The sequence below is a fragment of the Falco rusticolus genome, chromosome 6 (genome assembly GCF_015220075.1).
Source record: "Falco rusticolus isolate bFalRus1 chromosome 6, bFalRus1.pri, whole genome shotgun sequence".
Lineage (NCBI taxonomy): Eukaryota > Metazoa > Chordata > Aves > Falconiformes > Falconidae > Falco > Falco rusticolus.
The window spans coordinates 6,420,468-6,436,660 of NC_051192.1; the positions used below are offsets into that span (position 1 = coordinate 6,420,468).

At 36.4% G+C, this 16,193-nt stretch overlaps 1 protein-coding gene across 6 annotated transcripts in view; it reads left to right on the top strand.

The window, feature by feature from the left end:
• The window catches only part of RGS7 (regulator of G protein signaling 7), a 236,292-nt gene that overhangs the window by 129,675 nt on the left and 90,424 nt on the right, over positions 1-16,193 (top strand). For all 6 annotated transcript variants that reach the window (XM_037392706.1, XM_037392704.1, XM_037392707.1 and 3 more), the window contains exon 4: positions 13,516-13,566. In XM_037392706.1, the coding sequence (XP_037248603.1) occupies positions 13,516-13,566 (51 nt within the window). The remainder of the gene's footprint in view (positions 1-13,515; positions 13,567-16,193) is intronic.

Below are 16,193 nucleotides of genomic sequence, written 5' to 3' on the forward strand. Positions count from 1 at the left end.
CATGGGAAGTGATGTACCTACTGCCAACATCAGGTTATTTGCTAGTCCAGGCACAGGTACCCATTGCTGCTCTCCATCGATTTCTTACCTGTCATTAGGGTACCAAGAGAATTGCATTAATTCCTGTTGCCAGATTGAACAGTATAATCATTTAATGGAAAAATACTTCAATTTTTTTTTTAATGTTGGGCTTCGATGTCTTTTAATTCATGTTGTAGTAGAGGGCTACTAGCTGTATTTTTGAATCTATTGATTAATTCATTTTAGCTCTTTTCAGGATGTAAGAAGATTCAGCAAGAATATGTTTTTCCCACATCTCTCCTTTCCCCTCCATCTCAACCTTGGGGCCATATCACATTTTAACAACACAAGTCCTTAGCAGACAGACTAATCTTTATTCTCTCCAGGGCCTCAACACAGGAGTTTTCTGCTCTCATCTTCCACCAGTAAACAGCAGTCCTGGTACTGGATACCTATTTTCTTTACATTTATTTACTGATCCTGACTTTATTTTCCCAAAAGAAGGTATACCATCTGTTCTGGAGTCTGTAATCAATGGTTAAGGAAGAAATGGTGGCCATACACTGTTTTACATAAAATACTTACAGATCTTAAAATATTACATGGAAAGGCCAAAATACAAATAAATTGTTGTGTACAGAGGCTGGGAAGGAGAGGGGCAGAACTGGTTTGGAGAGGTACGTGAATGGTTGTGTATACATGTTCCCTTACCAAGGCTTTTTTTACATCTTGCCACTATTTATTCTTACTCTGACAATGTAAACAGCAAAGACAGGTGCAACAGGTGCTAAAAGTAGTATTCACGTCACTGAGTATTCCTAGGCAACAGTATGAACTTAATTTTTCTCTGCATCTTGTGAAAAATGAAAAAAATAATAAGCTACAGCCTCATCCTCACAAAAAGCTTCTGTATTCATGAGTCTAAGTTATAAAAGATCCATCCTGTGTTCACAGTAAGACACCATCCGTTCTCAGCTGTTTCATCCAAATGAAATAAAACACTGAAATGTACAGTAAAAAACCGTGAAGAATAGAATCTAGACTCCAGGGCATGTAGTATTATTTATTACACTAATACCTACAGTTTGATCTTTTCAAAATGCTTCTCTGTTCAGATAAATACAAGCCCTGTGACCTACTAAAGGTCGCATCATGTGCTAGTGGTCCAGCATTGTTCAGAATATCATCTTTTTTGTTATTCTTCTACCTGATAATGGATGGCTGAAAATGACTCTCTGCTGCTTGCTCACATAAATTTCCGAGTGCTTCCCAAGAGCCAGCAGATTAGTGTATCAAATGGCAGCTCTGGACATAATGAATGGAAGGGTAGGGATGGGGGAAGACAGGAGGTTTTTTCAGAGGTCGTTACTTTGTCCAGGCTCCATGAGACATTCCTAAAATGGAGACCTTAGTCATGTCTCTATGGTCATTGCCAGAAGCTGATACTGATGAAAAGCAAGTTACTTTGCTTCTAAGACGCATTGGATTAAAATGGTACCAAGTTACTTGTAAAAGCAGAAACACTGTTTTTGGGTTCCTATAAAAATGTCATAGACAAAAAGCCAATGCTAGCTACAAGGCTGCAATTAATGTCTCACAAATGCTCATGTGAATGTCCCTGGGGAAACTGAGCAGCAAAGGAATGAACTTGGTAAACCAAAATGTAGAGGGATTTATTTTCTGTTTTACTTCTTGATTTGTTAAGTTTACTGTGATTAGTGGGAGCATAGTTTATACAACGGCTGGCATATATGCTCACATATATGGGCGTATACCATACCTCAATTTCCAGTTTTAGACAGAAATACAGTACTTATTATGGATGGTATGATTAAGTTTATTTTAAACTGAAGAGCTGTTGATTGCACAGTAAAATGGTAGTTCATGTCTATTTAAATTTTTGATAAGTCTCCATTGATAGATAAATCATGTTAGAGAATTTCAATTGTCAGCACAACTTACATTTCAATTAATCTTTGGGAATTATCCTCAAGAGCTAATAGATTTTGCCTTTATTATGACAAAGTGCTTGAGGTGCATATGTAGAGAACTACCATGAGATGAACCATGAGTTTTTATTTCTTTGAGAACAGACCCAGTCATATCTGCTTAAGACAGCTGTGCAGCACAATTATTGACATTTAGAATAAATTAATTCATAATCTCTGAATAGCAATGAAAGACTGCAAATGAAAAATATGCTGAATTTGTTGGAATTATCAAGTTGGAGCAAAGATCAGTTTTATTTCTAACACAGTTCGTTCCATGGTGTATGATGTAAGTGATTTTTATTATGCCAAGCAATTGAGCATAATAAAGTCTTGAAACAATCCCATATTTTGGTAAAAGCTGAATGGGATTAGATTTTCAGTCAGACTAATGCTCCAGTATAGGTACTTACAATTTGAATAACTTAATTTCTTTTCCTTTTTGAAAATGTAGCCCTGCAGCTGATCTTTGAAGTGTAGACTCTGAGACATAGCAGTATTAAAATAATCATGGATCTGGAGGAAGTGGCAGAAAAACATCCAGCACAGCTTAATCAAAAATAGAAATTCATTTGAACTTTCTGTGGTCTATTGAATATTAAAACATTTCATATTTCAAATAGGAAAAAAGAAGCCTTGAGCGAAGTTCTGATCATAGTCAATGACATTTCTGGTGTAACACTTGAATATTAGGATTAAGGAGGAAAGTTTCCACTGAGCTTCAGCAAACTTATATCTTGTATTTATTGTTGTTAGCTGAAAAATAGCTGGTCTGTGCTAGAGGCTGCAGGAGAGTGGGACCTATGTGTTAAAAATAAAAGCACTAAAAAGCCCAGATAATTACTTTGGCCAAAGTACTTTTATTCTACAACTCCTTGGCATTTTGTCAGGAAACTCGTATTTTGGGGCTTTCTTTAGAGCCTGTGCCCCCACACTGGCTGGTATCTCTGAAGTTAAGTATTTTGTGCAACTGCCATGTTGTAGAATTTCTTTTTTTGAGATGAGGTTTCCCATTGCAGATGTTTCTGTAGGTGTGAGAATGGCTGGCTAATGAGCCAATTCTTGGGGAACTTCTGGGTTCTTTATATGCAATCCTGCAACTTTTATCAGGAATTTCTGCAGAGCATCACATACTGTACTTAGCATCGCTAAATCTTTCTGAAGTGAAAATAGTCAAAATAACTAAATTGAATAGCTGGGGTTATTCAGGAAATCTGTGACGATCAAAAGGGTGTTTTGGACATCAGTTTTCAGAGTCTTAAGCATAAAGAACAGCAAGAGCATGAGTCATCGAAAAAGTGTTTTGAAATAGCAACAGTGGAAAAACGCATTTTCAAACCAGCTGTATAAATTAACTATTATTGTCTAGGAACGCTTTGTGAGGAAGAAAGCATGTTGACATTGTTTCTGGGCAAATGTCAAAAATGTAAGTCACTGTGTCTCCACTGACTTACTTCCTGGAATCAAAGTCACAAGTCAAATCATGTCATTTATATATTTATTCCTGTTATCCCTGAATTAGGACTTCAGGATATTCCCCTGTGAAAATCCTCTGTGAATGTGAAGTGCCTAGCAAAAATTACATTGGTGCCTCACTTCCTTCCATTGCCATCTGTGTGTGGGTGTCTTTGGGGGGCAGTATGGCAAGAATTAGAAGAATCATTTCAGAAGGAAAATATAATATTTCTTGAAGATATTGAAGTGGAAATGTGAAAAAAAATTACAGAATTGTTTGAAGCAATAGCGCTGTGAGGACTTTCACAAAGCCTGTTTGTTGAACTTGGAGACTGGCTGTTTTTACATGCTATTTTCAGACTGCTGATGTGAAAAAAATAAAGCAAAACTGTTTATTGTGGCAGGGATAATTTTAGGCAGCTTTTACTGTGTTATAAAGATTACCAAAGTGCAACTTGCAGACACTTACTGATATGTGTGTGAGAGAAAGAACACATTTGACTAATAGTGATACCTGATTTTGGAAAAACTAAGAGGGTAGAAGTTGCTGTATGTGATGGCAATGCTACAGAACGTTAATAAGGTTGCTTTGAATAGTTGCACTGCTACTTTGATGATTTTTTTTTTTTTCCTACCTTGGCTTTCTTTTAGACATTGTTTGTAATTGTGAAATCTGCAGAAACACTGTAAGTAGTATTTCCAGCTAGGTATGATGTGTTGTATTGTATGTGTTCTTTAAAAAAAATCCCAAATTAAGTAGTCTGGTTTTATATTTTAAACAAGTATAAACTAGGGTAATTGAGATTTATGCAAATCATAAAATAAGATGACCTTACAATTTATGGACACTTAGTATAGTTAAGGAGGGGAATAAAACTCTTTACAGTGGTTGCTCCTATCTACAAACACTGCACGAAATAATGTTGTCTGTTTCCCTCTGACCACCCCAACACCATTTCTGCTTGGCAGCCCTTTAACTCTGGGTCTCACGTGTCCATATTCCCCTGGAATATTTAGCATGTACTCTCAGTATAGTCCTAGCGTAAGTGTGTCGTTTTTACTTCCCCGGAGGAAGAAAGCCATTCAAATGACTGAGGAAATGTCTTCATTTAGAAATTTCAGCAACTGCTGAATTACTGAAAAAAAGTTTCATTTCAGTAATTGAATACAAATACCTAGGATAAAGGAAAAAAAAAACCACCTGCCTTGGTGTTGCTTTCCACTGAGGATCACTCCATCATGAAACTAACAATAATTGTTCGTATGTTAAGTTCTGAAATTTGCTTGCTCATTAAAAACGAAGACTTAGGATATGATCTGTGAAATTATGTAGTGGTTCCTTAGCAGTGAACTCCAAAATATTGTGCTTATCGATCTACCTGTTTTCTATACCAAGTTGTCAGCAAGATATGGTGAAACAGCTTGTAGACTTAAAAAGAAAGCCAGGTGAGTTATTTATGCCAAGTAGCAAATTTGTCCCTCAAAGATGTATTGTCAGTTTTCCTGAAGTAATCGTTGATGAATTTTCAGAGTGAGAGTTCAAGATATTTCAGCAAAAGTGATGTTATTGTTGCCCTTTTCCATGTTATTTCAGGGACCAGAGGACAAACTTGGGATAGGAGTCACATACCCATTTCCTTCTGGGCTTTTCTTGAGGGAGGCTGCTTCCAAGCTCATACACTGCTTTGTGCGACACCAGCATGCACTTGCTGATGCTGTTCTACTTCCCATAAACCAGCCTTCACGGCAGTAGGGAGGGGATTCCGGGTGCTCAGCTCCCCATAACGGGTGTCCTACAGGGTAGCAAATAATTTATTTTCTCCTGTTATCTCCCAAACTATTTAACACAAAAGCTCCGGCAAAAGGATTTAAAAGGACCTCTGGCCAGAATGCTTAAAGACTGAGGTGAAGACTCTCAGGTTCGAATGCCTGTAACAGCTGGTGTCTGAGCAGAAATTTGGACTAAGTTACCTCGTGCTTTAGAGAATACAATTAGCAGACAGTAGAGGATGTTCTCTTCCACATGGAGTTTCTCATTCTTTTGTATAAAGAAGTTATACCGTCACTGAGAGAGAGAGAAAAATCTGTTCTTTAGGCTGGTAGCTAGGCACTCACCTACGAGGTGGTACATCAATATTGCGGAACAGCTTTATTCCCTATTGATTTACGCAGTACACACTAGCATTGTGAAGAACACGGACACAGTTATGCTTGGTGTTTGGAGGGTTCCTGCTCTCCACTTGGAGATGAATCCAAACCTATAGAGGATAGGAGTTAGCTCGAGAGCTCCCAAAGATAATCAGGGAAGGAAAACATGATGAGCTGCTGAATTCTTAGCTATTTCTCTCTTAATAGACCCAAATATGTTTGCTTGTGTTTGAAGGGTGAAGAGACGGATCGATTGAGAGGAGAAGGATAGGTCATAATGATGAGAAAAACTGAAAGTCACTTAGCTTCTAATCTGCATTTACCATTATTGAAGATTTCTGATGGATGGGAAATCAAGTAGGTCTCAAGATAAGCCTCTTTGGCTCCTTGCTTATATCAGACTTTAGAAGTTTTACCTGGAGTATTCATACAGAATTTAAAAATGAAGTGGTTTTTTTTTTGTTTCCCTGTTTGGAGATGAAGATTTCTGATAAATTAAATTTCTTCAGGGACACTCTATGGCGTTCAGAATTCTGCTTGTATTTCCTGCTTCTTTCCCCCCACAAATACCTTTTACATAAAAGAAGTTGTTAAGATTTTGTTGCCTGGGGAATGTACAAAATAGTCTGTTATTTCTCCATGCCACCTGAACACTGATACTTTATTATAGTCAAACAAGATCATGTGACTTTACAGCATTTTGAAGAAAAGCATAAAAATTCCTTTATGATAGAATGAATGAGCTGGGTTTTCATACTGCTTAGTTTTTCTAAACAGCATCACTCATGTCTTGCAAATGTTTAGCATGAGGCAATATCCTTCAGCAAGATGCTAAACTCTAGTGCTTGTTATAACAGCCTTGGGATTACAGGGGTCCCATCTGTGGTTACTGGTGTATTGCTAATCACGTACAGCTAGTGTCATCTGTAAAACAGTCACTTGTGACTGTTGAAGAGATCTAAGTAGATGATATCTTTTGAGAAACTTTAGAGATAAATGTTGCTGGAATGAAGCAGCCATTCCTTTTGCTGGAGAAGACGGGCCCGGTGTGGATTAGCACTTCTAGGATAGAGTGAGCCCTCATAGTCTTTAAGAACCAGATTTCTGTTCTGAAGCTTGGTTATGAGGCAGGGCCTGACTGCAGAATTTACATTACTGGAATTTGTTTGTCACCTCTGTTAAATGATTTCATGCAAGTATGGAAGCGGAAGAGACTTTTCACATCCTGTGTTAGCTTTGTCACAATATGAAAGTAGATTAATTTTCCTCTCTAAGGCAGAGATTCAGTTAATTTAAAAATCTGAAGCAACACAGGGTTATGCTAGCCAGAAGTATGGAACCTTTCTGCCCTTCTAGGCTTGAGTATTGTTGAGGGCTACTTTTACAGTCTGGAATTAAAGGGTCCAACTCAAAAGCAGTACGATGATTCATTTGAGGGTTTTATTTCTGCGGATCACTGTGTCCGTCTTCACTTGAAAAAAAAAAAAAAAGCATATCGCAGTTTATATTATTCTAGAACTAGAAGACCATAATTACTTCCGTGCCTGAGTAGTTTCATTAAAATATGTCATATTCTTTGTACAGTTAGTATAGACGAGATATTTTAAATCTGCAACTGGTACAAGCTCCCTTGAGGTGTAAGGGTACTAACAAATGTGTGGTGCACCTCCAACTATAAGAAGTCAAAAGAATAAGTTTATGCATTGATTTTCATCAATAATTTTAAAAAGCAAGTGGCAGAAATAAGTGTGTGAAAGTTGAGGTGCAAATTTCCTTAATCAAACTGCACTTTGGTCAATGATGTCTTTCTTTCAAAAGTCAACCCATTTAAATAGTAAAGGTCAGTAGGCTAAATCTGTAATTGCAATCAGCAACGTATTAAAATTATCACAGTGCCATCTCTGTTGCCACTCCTGGTAAAGAATTATACCTGATTAGGTCTATACATTCATTTTACAATAATCCAAAAGAACAGAGAAAAGAAAGAGAAAACTGTTAAATAAAAATACAAGGTGGAATGATTTTAAATTAGTATAAAATAAATCCAAATTTAGTCACACATCTTCTTTGTATCCTTATCTTTCTTTTTTTCCCCCTTATCTCTCTTTTTTACCATCTAAACATTTGTTACCAGCTTACTTCTTAAACTAAGAAAGAACCGGGCAATCAAAGCACTTCTAAATACATTTTCTGTTAGACTGAAATCCGATGCGGTTTAGTACTGATTATAGCCCAAATTTATTGGGAAATAACCACTTGTTCCTTTAAGTACTATTGCAACCCCAGCCTCAGAGAGGAGACCCTTACACCCTTCTGTCTTTCACTTTTCTGTGCACAGCACTATCAAAGTGATGCAAACCTCCTCCTTGCTCTGTTATAATAGATATAGGGGAAAAATAACCTGAATAATCCAGTATGGATACAATTATGTTTTTTCCATAAGTATACCAAAAGATAATATAACCATTGCTTTTCTTCCCACTGCCCTGAAATAAGTTACGTGATTTCTTTCAGTTACATGCATACAGAATTCATACAGAAACTATACTTCTCAGAGAAAGAAAAGAAATTGTAAAATATCCATTTTGCTATAACAGAGTAACAACATATGCTCGGGTTTGTGCCCGTGAAAACTTCAGGGAGAATGCAGATCATCTTGTCCCATTCACCCATTCAGTGAAAGCCCATTCTTGCAGAGTTCAGCTCCTGGAGGGTAATTTTTGTGAGAAAACAACTAGGGCTGAGAACCTGACAGGCCACCAGCCTCTACAGTCTCCCTGCTCATCTGATCTAGTTTCTGTGTTTCCAGTATCTGAATCAGCGGTGAGAAACGCAATTGCATATTGTATTTTTTTCAGACACTCATGACGAAGGATTTTGAAATGTGCATCAGTAACTAAAATTAATTTCCTGTTGTATCACCATGAAGTAGTGTGACAAAGCAATGGTGTTGAAGATGGAAGTCAAAAATGACACAATTTCCTCCTCCCCCAATGAAACAAACAAACAAAACCAAACCAGAACCCCAAACCAGTGGAAATGCAGAGCTCTTTCCTTACTAATTCAGTAACAGTCTTGTTGTCTTAAATTTAGAAACTGGTACTTTCTAGAGTAATGTTTATTAAGTTTTCCCTACTGTGAGTTGCCCCGCGTAAAGTTCTCCAGGTTCTCAAGTCCGGGTGGTGGTGGTGAAGTGCTGAAGGTGACCCAGCTGACCAAGGGGCTCCCTCAAGGGAGCTCCCAGATGATCTGCTGCTGCCTTTCAGCAAAAAAGCAACTACCCAACAGGCCCAGCTTGCCAGCTTTCCCAGCACAGGGTGGTTGTGTTGCTGTAGAGAGTTCAGATGGCAAAAGTCTTGATGAAGATAGAGTGTTTGCTGGATTGTCAACAACAAACCCCTCTCTTGGTATCAGTAACGCAGGGGAGCTCCCTGTCTCCCTGTCTCTCTTCGTCATCTGTAAATACCTTGAGGTCTACAAGTGAAAATAAGAATAGATTTTAGTTTCTAAACTAATATATTAGCAGTAAAAGAGTATTTTTTTGAAAGACTATGTCTCCTTATGAAATAAGAAATCATTAAGTTTCTCAGTGGTCTTATGGTTTGTGATTCCAGTTAATAAAATACACTTTTTCACAGCTTGAATCTTCTTCAGCTAAATATGTTTTTGAATTGTTAAAAAGATAGGGCATTGTGAACTTTTTATTTTATTTTGTTGAACTACTATTCATATCTTTTTGTTGTCAGATCAAGACTTACATGGCTTACTGCATCTATGCATAAGAAAAGATAGGTCTATGATTCCTGTGAAATTTTCTACAGTTCAGAATCAAGACCTTTTTGAAATGCACTCTGTGAAGACCTGTTTAAAGTAAGAGTTTTGTTCTTGAAAGCTAACCTTAGCATTGCTCTGGCCTTTATGACTTTGACTTGGAAATTAGCATTGCAGTGTTCAGAGAGCACACTTTCTTCAAAAATATTTTCTTAAGATGCTGGATGGGTTCAGCAACTGCTATTTTTGGTCCATTTCATTTAAAATTAATCTCTTGTGGAGTTTTCAGGAAGTAGATTTTACAAAGAACATGCCTGAGTCTTTTTTTGCTTATATATGAGCACAGACATAATTTTTCCCTCTTTCTTTAAAGAAGTTGAAAGTTTCTCATATTTTCCCGCTTGAGTAAGATCTTGTAAATTTTGCTGCCTTTATCTGGATAGGTGCTGGCATTTAAAGAATCTCATGGTTGGCTCTCAGGCTCTGAGTGTAAAAAACCCTTTTTTTTCTGTTTTGTGTTTGTGCTAGCTTTAATTTATTATTACAGATTATCACTTTGCCTTGTCCAGTTTTGCTATAGAAATTGGCATGAAAATTGAGGCTTTTCCTGGGATTTCAAATTTCAGTTGGCAACTTAACTTCAGTCTTTTCCACCTTAGAGATTTAATAGCCAGCTTGCCTTTTAGCTGCATTCTGGGAAGGAGGCAGTGAGAACTGGAGAACTTAGCTTGAGAATCTACTTTGAATATGTTATTGTTGGGGCTTTGTTATCATGTTACCAGTGACTGGCACATTTAACAGTACACAAAAACTGAGTATTGTTCTGACACGGTAAACATTTTCTATTTTGGAGTGCTGAAGTTTTCCTTTTCAGAGGAGTCCAACACCAAGGTAGCAGGTTCCCTAAAATGTCTTTTTGATAGATTCCTGGTGATAAGGCAGATTCAGGTTTGAAGGTTAAAGATGTTTTATCCCATATTAGTTCCCTTTTACAAATAATGAAGTCTGTAATCTCTTTCATCCTAATTCTTGGATCATATTTCCTGTAGATGTGAGATGTGGTGTATGAAAAATGACATGAATTTACTGGTCATCCAATTTTCAAAGCTAGGACTCATAGGAAATATTGTTTTCCTGTAAAGCATTCGCCTGTTTTGCTACCTTGTCCTTTTCCTGAGGTAAGACATTAGAGTAATGGTTTTCTTTTTCAGAAACACATTTGCATAAGTAATAAACCTAGAAAAGGGCACAGAAATGATTGAATGAAATAATCTTGTTGATTAGACTTTAAAAGATGCAGCTAAAAAAACACACAGCAAGCTGTGAAGATAATACTTTTATGATTCTTTTTAGGACTAGAGGTGGCCACAATCTCCCAAAAGAATATCAATGGATAAATTTCTCACTTGTTCTATGACAGATTGCTTGCAACTTTGTTTTACTTGAATAGCCTTCACACTAGAGGGAGGGTGTTCATGTTAATATTTATTCATCTGGGCTTTTGTCATTGAAGCCATGCAGCTGAAATCATTGGAGTGTTCAAATGTGATAGCTGGCTTAAACTGCTGTTCAGGCTTTTGGGTACCAGGGGAATAGCTTCGGTGTAAAATGTGAATAGAGCAGTAATGAACTTTCAAAATCAGATGATGCGATTGTCAAGAAATCCCATTTCCCACTATTATTTATAATAAGCCAGAAGACAGTATAATACATGGAGGTGAAATTTCTGATGTGTAGACCACATGTGCAAATGTGATGCCAGGAGCTGAGGACTGAGGAATATAGCATGCCACTGTAGGAGAGTTTTCAAGAGAGGTAAATTGGAAAGAAGTATTTTAAGGTGAGGTAAAAAGAATAGAAAATTAATTCCCGTATGATACCTGAGAGATTTGAAGGAAACCAAAGCTGAGAATCAATATTCAAAAATGTCATGTTGCTTTTCTGATTACTTTTTGTCTCTGACTTCTGAAGATTTAGGAAAATATTTAGGGATTACTAACTTCTCTAGTCAGCTGACATAAAAATAGAGCTAGGCTTGGAACTGTGTCATTGAAATCTATGAAGTTTCATCTTATTCTAAGCTAAAATTCTTCCTTCAGTGTCAGCCTTGTTAAGTTCATATGTATAAATAAAGGACAAATTGTATTTATAACAATGCATACAAATAGACTATTTTGAAGTAGGAATGTGTCTGAAACATCTTGTACACATCCAACAGCATGCAAACATAAAGTGCCTCACTTAAAGAATAATTCTGTGTAAATGCTATGAAAAATTGTGCCACTGGAGTTTATCAAAATTTAGACTTGTAACATAGTAATGAAAATCTCTGCTTTGGACATGGTTATAAAATCTCCACAGTTTTCATTGGTATGTCATCAATTTAGTAATGCATACACACTTCCAAAGTTATGATACATTCAACCAGGCTTTGCAAATCTGTGATAAAGCTATTCAATAAGTGCAGCAAAGATTATATTTTTGCAGCTCTTATTTTAAAATTATGAAAGTAAGGAGAAAGAAATGTTCTTTATTCTCTGATTTATTTATTTTTTAATATTAATTTTCTTAAGAAGACCAAAGGAAATAATGCACTATGGGAAGTACAAGAAGGAATCTCAATCTAGGGAGTGACGGGAAATACCCTCCACATTCTAATGTTATGTGTTACTGCCGAGTCATGAGATTTTATTGTTCTGACTTGTATTATATGTATGTAGATTGTGTAGATTTTTATTATATTTTTAAATCTAAGGTTTAAAAAGGAATCATGTTATTATGTCTGCTGAGGAATGGATGAGCAATTAAAATATTGTTTCTATAAGGAAGTCTTAGGTGACATGTCTCTAGTATGTCACTTGTCTGAACTGGAAGCATGATGCAATCATCATGAAACATGGAGACTATGCACATAACTTTCCTCAGTGTTTCAGTATATTTTTCCCCTTAAGCCAATTTGGTTATTGAAAGTTGCTTAAATCATGAATGTGTCTGTCTTTTTTTGTCTGCAGAACTGCTTCATAATTTATTTGGTAATTCATGCTCACAGTGGGTGAAGTCCAACTGTAGCTTTCAGTCTGAAAAACAAGACTGACCAGCTTGTGACTTGGCACATATTGTGCAAAGTGTGATAGGAGGCGCATGGCCAAGAGGAGCATGGAGGTGGGCTTGGAAGAATACTCGGTGCGAAAGACAGCAGGGAGTCTGGTATGGAAGGTGTTAAGAGGCGAGCATCATATGGCACCTTAAAATAAGGACAGGAAATTCAATAGAAAGAAATGGATAGGCAGTAAATGAAGGGATACGGAAGAAGAGAGATCAGAGTGGTAAGGGAAGAGCTTTAGCACCAGTGGAAAAATGAGTTCTGTCAAGAGCTTAGCCATGAGGCGGAGTTTGAAAAATTGTTAGTACACATTTAGGTAACCAAATATGCCATTACTGGTAGCCAGCAGAATGGGTTGAAAATAACTACAGTAGAAGTGATACTTAAATAATCTAGTTACATAGTAAATAAATCAAATGATAGTTAAATAATTAGATAGTAAAATCCAGAAGGTAAAGTTGAACACAAAGTGCAGCTCCTACAAGCAGCTCATAATGCCATGTTTCAGTCCCAAGGAGGTTTTTAAGCCTCCAGCATTGCCTGGAGCATATACTCCATAGACTGCATAATCACAATGTGTATTGCATTTACATTTTCCAGGTTTCATTTGTACAGTAATTTGGAGGGTGGGGAAAACTTACTAAGTTAATAAAATGTTGGGTTTTCTATGTAAATTTTTCAGTAATGTGTTTTTTGAAATGCAGGCTATTATCATACCCTTAATGCACTTCCATTACGTTTCATGAGTCTTGGCCTAAAGAAAGGAGTGTTTTTTCTTTGCTAATAACATTTGCTAATTATATTTGCTAATATAATATTTAGTTTTATTTTATATAACTAAAAAAAACCCTCAAAAACCCAAACCCAAAACTAAAAATAAAAAATAGAAAGTTCTATTTCTTTCTAGACAAACTGAGCAAAAAAATTAGATACTCCTTACATGGTAGAACAATATTAATTGGCTCAGGGAAATGAAGAATAGGAAGAGGAAACTTATTAATCTAAAAATGCCTTTTGTTTTGTTCCTAGGTTCAGACATTGTTCAATGGTTAACGAAGAACTTATCTATAGAAGATCCAGGTAATTTATCTTTTTTTTTTTAAATGTCTGAAAATTCTAGTCTTTCTTTTTAAGGGATTGGACTTGACTTTGTCTTCTGTTGCAATGGGGGAAGCCAGGCAGCATTTGAACAATATAATTTCAAAAGTAAAACAGATAGCATCAAACCTTAGAAACCTATGCTAAGAATCTGAGGATTTTGGTTTCTTATTTGTCTGGAGCAGGTACCAGGAAACAACATGATGGCCAAGAATGAAAATGTTGGCTGTTTTAATTAGTAGAAAATTAGTTTAAGTTCTACGCCATGTGAAATTTACTCAGTGTCATGCTAAATAGTTTGCTAAATGTGCTGTTTTCAAAACAGAATTTTTCAATATATAAAACATAAACAGAATTAATAAAATATGCTTTTGCACTGTAACCAAGAGCTGCACTTCTGTTCTTAAGTTTGGACACTTTTATAGCATCCTAAAGGGAAAGTGAACTGTAAATAAAATCAGTGTGATGAGGAGGAACAGTTCATGGCTTGATCAGCTGGGTTGGAACGTGGAAGTAAAGATTTGGTTCCAGGCTCTGCCACAGGTTTCCTGTGTGTCCAGCAAAAAAGACAGTCTGATGCTGATATTTATATGCCTGATTTGCAGGGATCTTGTTACATGATCTGAAATTTTCTGGAAAGGAATGATTTCTAGTATAAAATGCTGAATGGCAGAAATAAAATATTTTGTGGAAGTTCCTATTATCTTTTGGTTAGGGGAAAGATAATCTTCCTTCTTTAATGCGTGGTCAAAAATACTTATTTTTCCTCTCTCCATTTCAGACTTTTGGAAATTGAATTTATGTTTTATTTTGTTTTCTTTTTTTTTTAATTTTAAATAAATGTTTTTCTGTCATATTAGAAATGGAAGTATGATAATTTTTTAATTCTAGAAAAAAGAAAATGTGTTTAAAACTGTTTAAAATTGTGACTTGGATAATGAGGAACTATTATAAATACATCATTCAATATTTGGAAGTAGCCAGTTCACAACTTACTGATATGTTACATGAAAGGGATAACTAATTGCTTCCAGTTTTGTTTAACTTTACACAGAGTGTTATATGTTTGCTTCCTGAAGATAAAGTGAAGGTTGAACCACAATATGTGTGATATTGTATTTCTCAGTTGTCAGCTACGAAACACTCACCTATCTATATTTATCAGTTTGAAAGATTGCCATTGTATGTTTATTTGATATGGAAGCTTAGCCTTTATTTGTCAAACCCAAACTGCAATATTGGGATAGGCTGTCATTCAGATTATCTGGTTGTTGGGAAATTGGAACAGAAGAAACCTGAAACTAAATGGAAAACATCCCTATGTTGATATCCAATTAAAATTAAACAAACGCACAAACTACTAACATATGTTACCAGAACACCACAGAAATTTAATTTAAGCTGGGTTTTATCTTCTCAGATTGCATGGGTGGAGAAAACTATCCACAATGACAAAAATGTCTTATGCATTAGTCCTAGCCCAAAGTCAGCTATCTGGAGCTGGCTGGATGCAAACCTTCAGAAAGCCAGTCACCCTAAACGCTGCCTTTGGGTAGTGCTCTGAATTGCCAGGTAGCAGAGTACCTGGAAGATGGTGAGCAAGAGATATTCACATGCAAGACTTCTGAAAATATCCTTTTTGGTAAAATCTTTTCAGTATGTGAGCTGTTCCAGTTCTAGACAAGAAAATCCAGAATTTCTTGTGGAAAAGCCCTAAATTTTTATGAATGGTTATCAGCAGTGTGTCAGACTTTTACTATGGCTGCTTTTTAAAACTCCCCTGTACAGCCCTGTTGCAAAGCTTTTGTGAAGCTATGCAGTTTTGTGATGCAGAAACAACGCCTGTGTTTGCAATGAAAATTATCATCTCCATCTAATTCTGACATCAACATCATACCTGTAAAAGCAACATAAAGCAGACCTTGCTTCATATATTTTAAGAGTGTACTCTACTACTGGAAAAAAAGAAAAAAAATTAAGGACAATTTGCGCATCATCTACCAGTGCTGTGAACTACTCTTGTGAGCAAGGCATGCAAATTGTGATTTAAAGGGTAAGCAGACAGTTAGATTCGCAGAATCATAGAACAGCCCAGGTTAGAAAGGACCTCAAAAAACCATCTGGTCCCAACTTTCATGGGAAAGGGAGCTTAGATGAGATTATTTAGCATGCTCCCTGTCCAGTCACATCTTGAACACCTGTAGTGGTGGGCACTGCACCACGTCCCTGGGGAGGTTGTTCTAGTGATTGATTGTTCTCATTGGAAAAAAAAATATCTTTCTTATATTGAGATGAAACATCTCCCTGTACAACTTGTACCCATTGCCCCTTGTCCTCTCCATGTGGCCCCTTGTGAGAAGAGTCTGTCTTCTTTGTAGTTGCTCTTTAAGTACTGGAATACTGTGATGAGGTTTCCCCCAAGCCTTCTGTTCTCCAGGGTGAAAACACCTAAATCCTTCAGACAACTTGTTCTTTGGTAAAACAAAGAACTGGTAAGAGGGAAGTGACATTACTGTACATTATATTAAAAAAAAAAAAAAAGGTCATTTTGTACTGCAATCTTTCTGCTTTGCTTTGCATTGGGAATACAACTCCAACACCATTTCAAT